At 46.4% G+C, this 9,550-nt stretch overlaps 2 protein-coding genes across 2 annotated transcripts; both read left to right on the forward strand.

Moving 5' to 3' along the window:
• Positions 1–1,081: 1,081 nt before the first annotated feature.
• LACBIDRAFT_328056 (uncharacterized protein) lies at positions 1,082–4,028 on the forward strand (the record flags this gene model as incomplete). The annotated part of the gene is made up of 9 exons (XM_001882008.1): positions 1,082–1,119; positions 1,187–1,599; positions 2,314–2,330; positions 2,383–2,528; positions 2,579–2,659; positions 2,708–3,369; positions 3,421–3,554; positions 3,614–3,976; positions 4,014–4,028. 9 exons carry the CDS (start codon positions 1,082–1,084, stop codon positions 4,026–4,028), a joined length of 1,869 nt encoding a protein of 622 aa, XP_001882043.1.
• Positions 4,029–5,527: 1,499 nt separating this feature from the next.
• Positions 5,528–8,842, forward strand: LACBIDRAFT_328057 (uncharacterized protein; the record flags this gene model as incomplete). Its single annotated transcript, XM_001882009.1, has 6 exons — positions 5,528–5,756; positions 5,811–6,222; positions 6,301–6,319; positions 6,443–7,079; positions 7,135–7,604; positions 7,655–8,842. The coding sequence occupies 6 exons, from the start codon at positions 5,528–5,530 to the stop codon at positions 8,840–8,842; spliced, it is 2,955 nt and encodes a 984-aa protein (XP_001882044.1).
• Between the last annotated feature and the right edge of the window lie 708 nt (positions 8,843–9,550).

The following is a 9,550-nucleotide window of genomic DNA, read 5'->3' on the forward strand; positions in this document are numbered from 1 at the left end:
ACATTTGGCTCCAAGGGTTATTCTCCCCAGGGCGTTGTAACATCCGACGGACTCCAGCTTGGTTGTGGTGTTTGCTGTTCTTTGCATGTTTACGCCACTGTGGTTCATGCTGTTGGCATGCAAGTGTTCTTTCTACTCTCCTGTTATTACAACCACGGACTAAGCATTTAGAAGCAAGCTCTATGTGATGTATATCACATAGAGATCCACCACGAGAGTTAGAAAGGTCATTTGTGCAATTATCATATGCACAGTGCTAAAAAAGATTATTGTGAACAAACAAACTCTATGACAAGAATATAAAGGTAATTCATTTATCTGGGGACGAGGTCTTTACCATCCCCCACGTAATCCAGATGGACTCCACTGGACTCCACTGGATTCCAGTCACCCTTTTGCCAGGCCAGATTGGCTGGTACAATGCCCAGTCCACTGGAGTCCAGTCCAGTCCACTGGACTCTCACTGGACTGCCAGCCACTTTTCAGAGTCCAGTCCCAGTCCAGTGGACTGAGAGTCCAGTCAGAGTTCACTGGAGTCCACTGGAGTCCACTGGTATATTAACTGAATTAGAACAAACATTATACTAATTTCAGCAGTCCAGTGGAGTCCACTGGACTGTACTAGTAACATCAGTACTCAGTTATTATTATTAATACAACTAAAAATGCGAAAATAGAGCACTATCATTAACAGACAACACTAGAAGTATTATAATACTACAACATATACTATATTATGAAAACCAATGCTACCGATAATGAGGATCAAGCATTTTGTTCAGTCTGCGGGGTGAGATTACAAAGCAGGACAAACTCACGGCATTGTCCGATCGAACATTATGTGGCATCACTTGTCACATCGACGTGACCATCCTTCCTACACCACACCACCACCTCGACTACACCACCACTCACCACCGCTGACGTCTGACGTCGGCGGTGGGTTTACTGTTTGCGTCAACCCACGACGACACCGCCCACCATCGATACCGCCCACCGTCGACGCCACCTACCATCGACACCGCCCACCGTCGACACCGCCCATGCCACGTCACTCCCGCTAATGAGGAATGGCACACCCATGCCACGAACGACAACGGCGCCCATGCAAACGTATGGGTACGCAGAACGACAAGCCAAGAACGAGGGACGGCGCCCATGACGTTGCCACGTCATGGGCAAATAGTACGTGTGTTTGCCCAACCACCCCATTCCTCCGTCCTCACCACAACAGCAGACGAGCGCCCACCCCGAGCACATACGAAAAGCGACAAGCGCCCACCCCACCCACGAATTTTGACAAGCGCCACCATGAGAAACGACGAGCGGACACGGAAAACGACAAGCGCCCACGGAAAACGACAAGCGCCCACGGAAAACGACAAGCGCCCACGGAAAACGACAAGCGCCCACCCCACCCACGAATTGTGACAAGCGCCCACCACGAGAAACGACGAGCGGACACGGAAAACGACGAACGCCCACAAAAAACAATGAGCACCCACCTCCACCTCCACGAGCACCCGCCCCCACCCGACGGCACGCCAACGCAGAACGCCAACGCAGAACGGCGACAAGGGCTTTGCAGCCACCCCCGTCGTCATTGCACCCCCCCACCTCGTTAACCTCGTTTACAGCCGCTCCCGTCGTCATTGCCCCCCCACCTCGTTAACCTCGTTACAGCTGCTCCCGTCGTCATTGCCTCCCCACCTCTTTACAGCCGCTCCCGTCGTCATTGCCCCCCCACCTCGTTAACCTCGTTACAGCCGCTCCCATCGTCATTGCACCCCTCCACCTTGTTAACCTCATTTACAGCTGCTCCCGTCGTCATTGCCCCCCCACTTCGTTAACCTTGTTACAGCTGCTCCCGTCATCATTGCCCCCCCACCTCTTTACAGCCGCTCCCGTCGTCATTGCCCCCCCACCTTGTTAACCTTGTCTACAGCTGTTCCTGTTGTCATTGCCCCCGCCTCGTTTAACCTCGTTTACAGCTGATCCCGTTTTCATTGCCCCCCTCGTTATCGTCGTTTACAGCTTCTCCTGTTGGCATTGCCCCCCCCCACCTTGTTAACTCTTGTTTACAGCTGCTCCTGTTGTCATTGCCGCCCCCTCGTTATCTTCTTTTACAGCTGCTCCCATTGTCATTGCCCCCCCCCTCATTATATTGTCATTGCCCCCCCCCCCACCTCGTTAAACCTCGTTTACGGCCACCGCCTCATTAACCTTGTTTACAGCCGCTCCCGTTGTCATTGCCCCCCCACCTCATAGTAGATGTGCAATTTGTTATCATTACCTTTCGTTGAGATTTCATAGGTAGTGTGTTATTGCCAGTATGTATACTTAGGTTGAAATTTCAGAAGATATGAATTTTCGGACTTGCAGGAGGAGGGTCAAGGGGAGGGTCAGGGGGAGGAGGAGGAGGAGGAGGAAGCTTTGGCTGAGCTGGAGGATGAGGTGGTTGTTGATAAGCCCAGACATGGGGGGAAGAGGGGGAAGGATGTCATCCTGAACAAGGGGGGGAAAAAAGGGTACAAAATTAATCACATTTACTTTGACATTCTCTGACATGAATTTTTAGCAAAAAGGGGCGCAAAACCAGTGCCCAGAAAAATGCAGAAGTGGCAGCTGAAGAAGCCAAGCGGGTCAAAAAGCAGACTCAGTGAGTTTTATTGCTTTATTTAAATCTTACATACTGAAATATTTAAAGCACTATGAAACTTTTAACCCAAAGGGGTATTTCAGTTGCACCACCTGCACGTGCTGCTGTTTCTGCTGCCCCTGCTGCTTCCTCCATCCCTTCCAGTTCTGCTGCTTCTTCTGTTCCTGTTGTCCCTGATGTTCAGGCTATCCCTGCTACTCTTGTTCCTGCCGTTGCTGATATTCATGCTATTTCTGCTGTTTCTCCTGCTATGCCCACTGTTTCTGCTGTTTCTGCTATTCCCACTGCATCCACTGGTTCTGCTATTTCCACTGTTTCCACTGTTTCTGCTGCTGTTTCTGCTGCTGTTCTTTCTATTTCTAATACCACTGTTCCTATTTCTACCACTGCTCCATTGACTTCTGGTGATGAACCAGGAGATGTCTCTATGGAAAGCCCTCCTCGTCCTGAGGGTTCTTCATGTGCCACTGGAGGCATTTTGCGGAACAGAGCTATGGGTCAACATTACAATCCTGTTGACGATGAAGATTTTCAGATTGCTCCTGTCTTAGGAAAAGTCAAGGGTGTTGTTAAGATATATGTTTTACCTCTAGATCCTGTTGAACTGGAATTTGCCACCATGCAACCAAGTCTGAAGGTTCCTGTCACTGTCAACATGAACTTGGGACCAGTTCTTAAAGAAGTAGCTCTTCACTGGCCACCAATTACTCGTAAGTAATTCATGATGTATAATGCTTTAAATGTGATATAACTCTGTTTAGGTAACCGTATCCTTGTTTATGATGCTCTTGATGGCCTTTGGATGGCCCAAGGTCTCTATGATATTGTGGTTGAAATCAATGACACCATTTTATTTGACAATTCAGGTGACAAGGCAACTCTACACCTTCTTGTTGTGGGTATTATATCCTATTTCAATACACTACAAAAGATTAACTTCTAATTATATTATAGAGTTCTTTTGAGCCTGGAATTTCTTTTTCCTCAATTCCCCCTTCTCGTGCTCGTTCACTCCAAGGTGGATCTCTTCCATCTACCTCTCGTTCTGCCACACCCCACTCCTCTGTCCGTTCTCACTCTCGCTCACATTCTCTATCAACATCTGGGGATATCCAAACTGGCAGTATTGAGCCTGCTGATGCAGTTCCAACTCAAAAAGATGCTGAGGACTTGGGCACTACTTTCAGTCCATATGAATCAAGTCTTCTCCATATTCTTAACATTCCCATGGACCTTACTCGTTCAGCAACTGCCAAGTCCCTCTCAGAGGTCTTTACGCTGCCACTGCTTTTCCGAGCGGACTCCGTCAGACTGAGGGTATGCAGAACAGATATTTTTCTGCTTTGAAATGCAGCAAATTTTCCGGTGAATGTCCGAAGCTTTTCCGAGCATTTTTGGTCGGACTGAAAAGTCCGTCGGACTTTTCCGACGGACTTCCGATGGACTAACAGCAAACTAGCACCCAGTCCACTGGAAATGACGAGCAAGTGCCAACGGAATTCCAGTGGACAAATCCAACAGACGTCCAACGGAATTCCAACAGACTGTTGTTATTATTATTAATATATAACATAAAAAAAATGGAACATTGGGGAATTGAACACTCAACCTTAGGATCTGAAGCATATGTAACCCAATGCTAAACCAGCTGCACCAAGGAGCCTTTGATATAAGTAAGTAATTTGTACTATACATACCTACTGTTTGACCGCTTTCCTAAAACGGTCATCGGCAAACGCCGACGCATCATTTGGCCATCATCAACGATCCCACGTCGCTTGTCCTCAACCACATCCATCCCCAGCAACGACAGCCCACTGACCCACGACGACACGACACGCGACGCGGATGGCACGACGACACAACAACACGACGACACGATGACACGACGACACGACGACGACGATGACACGACGATGACGACACAATGACGTGTGAACGACGCGCGACGCGGACAACACGACAACACGACGACAACGACGACACGATGACGTGTCGACAACGCCCGCCGACGAGACAACAACGAGGTGACGACAACGCCCAAGGAGAAGGAAAGGCAACAACGATGCGCAACGGCGACAGGACGGACGACGACGACACGACGACGATGACACAACACGCGAGGACGACGACAAAACACGCGACACGAGGACGGCGACACGACGTGACGCAAGGACGGCGACACGACACGACGCGAGGACAGCGACACGACACGACGCGAGGACGGCACGACGCGACGCGAGGACGCCGACACGACGCGACGCAATAAAGCGTCAATGATGCGCGCCAATGACCACGCGCGAACGAGGATGAGGGCCCAGCACCACCATCCCCTCCCCCCTCCATTACTCACCATTCCATCCCCTCACCATTACTCACCACTCCCTCCCCCCACCCTTACTCCCCTCCCTTGCTGCTCCCCACTCCCTCCTCCTCCCTTGCTGCTCCCCACTCCCTCCTCCTCCCTTACTCCCTCCTCCCTTGCTGCTTACCATTCCCTCCCCCCTCCCTTTCTGTTCCTACCCCCTCACTTTTTGTCCCTTCCCCCTCACTTTTTGTCCCTTCCCCCTCACTTTTTGTCCCTCCCCCCTCCCTTTCTGATCACCACCCCCTCCCCCTTCTCTGTAACATAGAATGTAGTAAAATAAATTTATGTAGGTATAAAATATACTTTGTTTTTGAAACCTCAATGTCTTAAGGAATTTAGCATAAGGTCTGACCAGGGCCTGACTTGTTTAGATTTACTTATAAGAATTGCAGACTGGACACTGAAAGTCTGTTGGAAGTTGTGCCTTTTTTGCTTAGAAGTCCATTGAAAGTCCATTGGAAGTCCAGTGGAAGGTCCAGCAGACTGAGAACTTAGCAATTATGATGGTTTCTGCCTCTGTCCGTTGGAAATCCGATGGAAGTCCAGTGGACGTCCAACGGACACAGAATTCCGGCCAGTCCAACCATTTCTTGCTTCTAAGTAGTTTGAGTGGACTTTCACTGGACTTTGCCTGGACTTGCAGCGGAATCCAGTCATGTCCAACGGACTCCGACGGTCTTCCGACGGACTGTCCACTGAGTCCATCGGAAATGGCAGGGTCCGATGAAAGTCCGTCGGAGTCCGTTGGACAAGCAGTGGGAGTGTAAAGTACTGCCCTCTCAGAACAATTTCTTGCCTACCTTGCTGTCGCTGATGCTCTTAATGCCATGCGCAAGGTTAAGCAGTGGCCTGAAAGAGCACCTACTGAGAAGCATGTTATTGAACTTTTTATTGGGAAAAGCCAGTGGAACAATGTTTGGCGACCAATCTTCAGTAGGGCTTCTCAGCACTTTCCAGACATGGTCAAGTGGCTACAAGGTGATGCTGACAGCAAGACTGCGGAGGAGCTTTGGGGGATAGAGGGGAAGTACAATCTCAAGATGTTGAAGGAATGGATGGATAGAGGTGGAAAGCCCTTGAAAGGGAAGGCTAGAGCTGTTGAAGAACCTGTTGCTGAAAGCTCATTGAAGGGATCGGAGAAAGACAAGGAGAAGAAGAAGAAGAAGAAGAAGAAGAAGTCAGATAAATCAGATGAGTAAGTTGGGATGTAATAGTTACATATGCAATTGTTTGGGGTTTTTTGAATCTAACTTTTTACTATGCATTTTTTCAGATTTTTAGTTAAGCCTCATGTGATGGCTATTTCACCTTTGATCTGGCTAGTTTTATGGCTTGCATTTCAGCCTCTTATATCAGTCACTGGACCAACAACAGCGTTTCTAAATATCTTGATTCTGGCTGTATGTTCTCTAAAGCCTTATACTTTGGCTACATCACCTGTAATCTGGCTGGTTATGTGGTTTGCATTGGTTCCTGGTGTAATGGCCACAGGCTCAACAACACCATTTCCTGATATCCCATTTCAGGCTTTTAGTCAATTCATTTTGACAACATTTAACCCTGAAATCTCACTGGAAACTGTTCTGCTTGTCTTTTTTTCTTTAGTGGAAAATCCAGACTTGCTTAATTTACATGCACGTCAGAAACATCCAAAAGTCCTAAATGAAAAGAAAATTATTGCATCAAGTTGGATGAAATCACTGGGCCGTGCATTAAATGAACGACTGGATTCAGATCTCTCAATGCTATTTCAATCAAATGAATTTGTGCAAAATTCATGGGAAACTGCACTAGCTCTCAAGCTAGATGCATTTTCAGAGCTTCTTGGACTCACACCTTACAAACAAGGTGTTTTCAATAAAAAGCTGCAGAAAGTTTCTCAAAAGGCTATTGAGCCCATACAAATCATCTGTCCTATTGACATGGAGTGCGAAACTGCCTCATGTAACTCCCGACATATTGGAGTATATACTCGTCAACATGATATGCCTCTGGTGACTTTGATTCGAGGATCTTCAATTTACAAGAATGTTGGTGTATTGACTGGAGAGTGTAAAACATGTCACTCAATGTATTATGCTGACCATCAAATACATCATAAATCAAGGCAATCAGACAGAAACATTCCTGAACTCTGCCAAATACCTCCAAATTGGAAGCAATATTTGGGTTGACACTATCTTTTCAAATGCTCTGCTGAATGGCATGTACTCATTTCATGCATCTGCAAACACCTATACACAATATTGGAACAATAGCTTTGGAACTATTGACCCTCACAACACATTCAAAATTAGTCGAAAACAAATTTGGCAAGCTTTTGTACAGCATTCTATTAGAGATGTGGCTTCAACTTCAAATACTACATTTGAAACTCAACCTAATATTGCTATTGATGACTTGACTCAACATGCCTTTGCTGTTCTTGGTAAGAATGGTGAAATACCAGGTGCAAGAGAACACACCTGCTCTGATTGTACAAAGCCTTTCAAACAAACAATGCAGGATACAGAGCGCATTCCAGGTACACTTGATGTTAATATGATAACTTTGGATGGTGTTGTTATGGGTCCACAGGTTTGTCTACCTTATTGAATTGAATTAAATTAAATTGATCCCCTGCTTAGATTTGTGCTTTTGACAATTGTACTAATGACCTTCTTAATGCTCGTGGTGGTGCACTCTGTGCAACACATGAAGCGTTACTTGCAAATAAATGTCGCTTGGTTGGCTGTTCTAAAGAAAAGATACAAGGAACACAAGCTTGTAATGAGCATATGGCTGACTGGAAGAAAAGTGTTCAAGATCGCAGTAAAGCCACTATTAATGGTATTCGACGTGTTCTTCAATGTCCTGGTGAACATCAAGAATGGCAAAATATTCCTGATGCTGCTATTCAACAGCCACATGATGATGAGATTGATGCAAATGAGGCTGAAAATCCTCAAGCCACTATTAATGATATTCGACGTGTTCTTCAATGTCCTGGTGAACATCAAGAATGGCAAAATATTCCTGATGCTGCTATTCAACAGCCACATGATGATGAGATTGATGCAAATGAGGCTGAAAATCCTCAACCATCAATAAAGCGAAAGACATACTTCTCACCTAATCGTTCATATTGTGTTGAAACAGCATGTGCACCATGTGGAGTTGTCATTGCATGGACCAAATTTCCAAAATCTGAATCTCCAACTAATATTCTTAATTGGCTTGATGAAATATTTCCTAACAAGGAGGATCGACCTGCTTATATATGCATTGATAAAGCATGTCAAGTCTTCAAGACAGCTGTTGGAAGTACAAGGTGGAAAGATTGGACAGACACAACTCGGTTTATTGTTGACACATATCACTATAACAATCACCGTGCCACAGATGAAATTTGTCGAAAATGGTGTAATCCTGCACCAAAAGATGGCAGTGCACCAAATCTTGTGGGGGAAAAAGTTGATGAGGATGGAAATCTTATACAGTGGAGAGAATTTAACACCCAAGTCTGTGAACAACTTAATGCATGGCTTGCTGGCTATGAATCCATTTTAAAGCGGATGTCATCAAAAAACTTCAATTGGTTTATACATACTATGCTCATTTACCATGTCAAGCATGTCCTTGCCAAAATGGCATCTATGAAGGGTGATGGATCAACAGATGAAGAAAACAGTGATGAGGAAAGCAGTAATGAAGAAAGCAGTGATGAGGAGGGCAGTGATGAGAAAAGCAGTGACAAGGACAGCAATGAGGAAGAAAGCAATGAGGAAAGTGATTCTACAAATAGCAGTGATCATGATATGCATCTTTCAGATTAAGTATATATTTAGTAGAAGTAGTTACTGACAAATCAATTCCATGTATTTAGCTAGTCCAGCTTTGTTGTTAAATATCCAGAGAAATCCAATTTTGTATTGAATATGGTTGACAGAGTTGGGAGTCCAGTGGAGTCCAGTCCAGTCCAGTTTTGTATTAGATACAGTTGACAGTCCAGTGGAGTCCAGTTTTGCATAAGACACAGTTGCCAGTCCAGTTCAGTCCAGTGGAGTCCAGTCCAGTCCAGTAGAGTCCAGTTTTGTGTTGGGTCCAGCAGTGGAGTCCAGTCCAGTCCAGTCCAGTCCAGTTTTGTATTAGATACAGTTGACAGTCCAGTGGAGTCCAGTTTTGCATAAGACACAGTTGGCAGTCCAGTTCAGTCCAGTGGAGTCCAGTCCAGTCCAGTTTTGTATTGGATACAGTTGGCAGTCCAGTGGAGTCCAGTTTTGTGTTGGATGCAGCAGTGGAGTCCAGTCCAGTCCAGTCCAGTTTTGTGTTGGATACAGTTGGCAGTCCAGTGGAGTCCAGTGGAGTCCAGTTTTGCATAAGACACAGTTGTTCAGTCCAGTGGAGTCCAGTCCAGTCCAGTTTTGTGTTGGATGCAGTTGGCAGTCCAGTAGAGTGAGTCCAGTGGAGTCCAGTCCAGTCCAGTTTTGTGTTGGATGCAGTTGGCAGTCCAGTAGAGTGAGTCCAGTGGAGTCCAGTCCAGT

This window comes from Laccaria bicolor, genomic scaffold, assembly GCF_000143565.1.
Source record: "Laccaria bicolor S238N-H82 LACBIscaffold_15 genomic scaffold, whole genome shotgun sequence".
NCBI lineage: Eukaryota > Fungi > Basidiomycota > Agaricomycetes > Agaricales > Hydnangiaceae > Laccaria > Laccaria bicolor.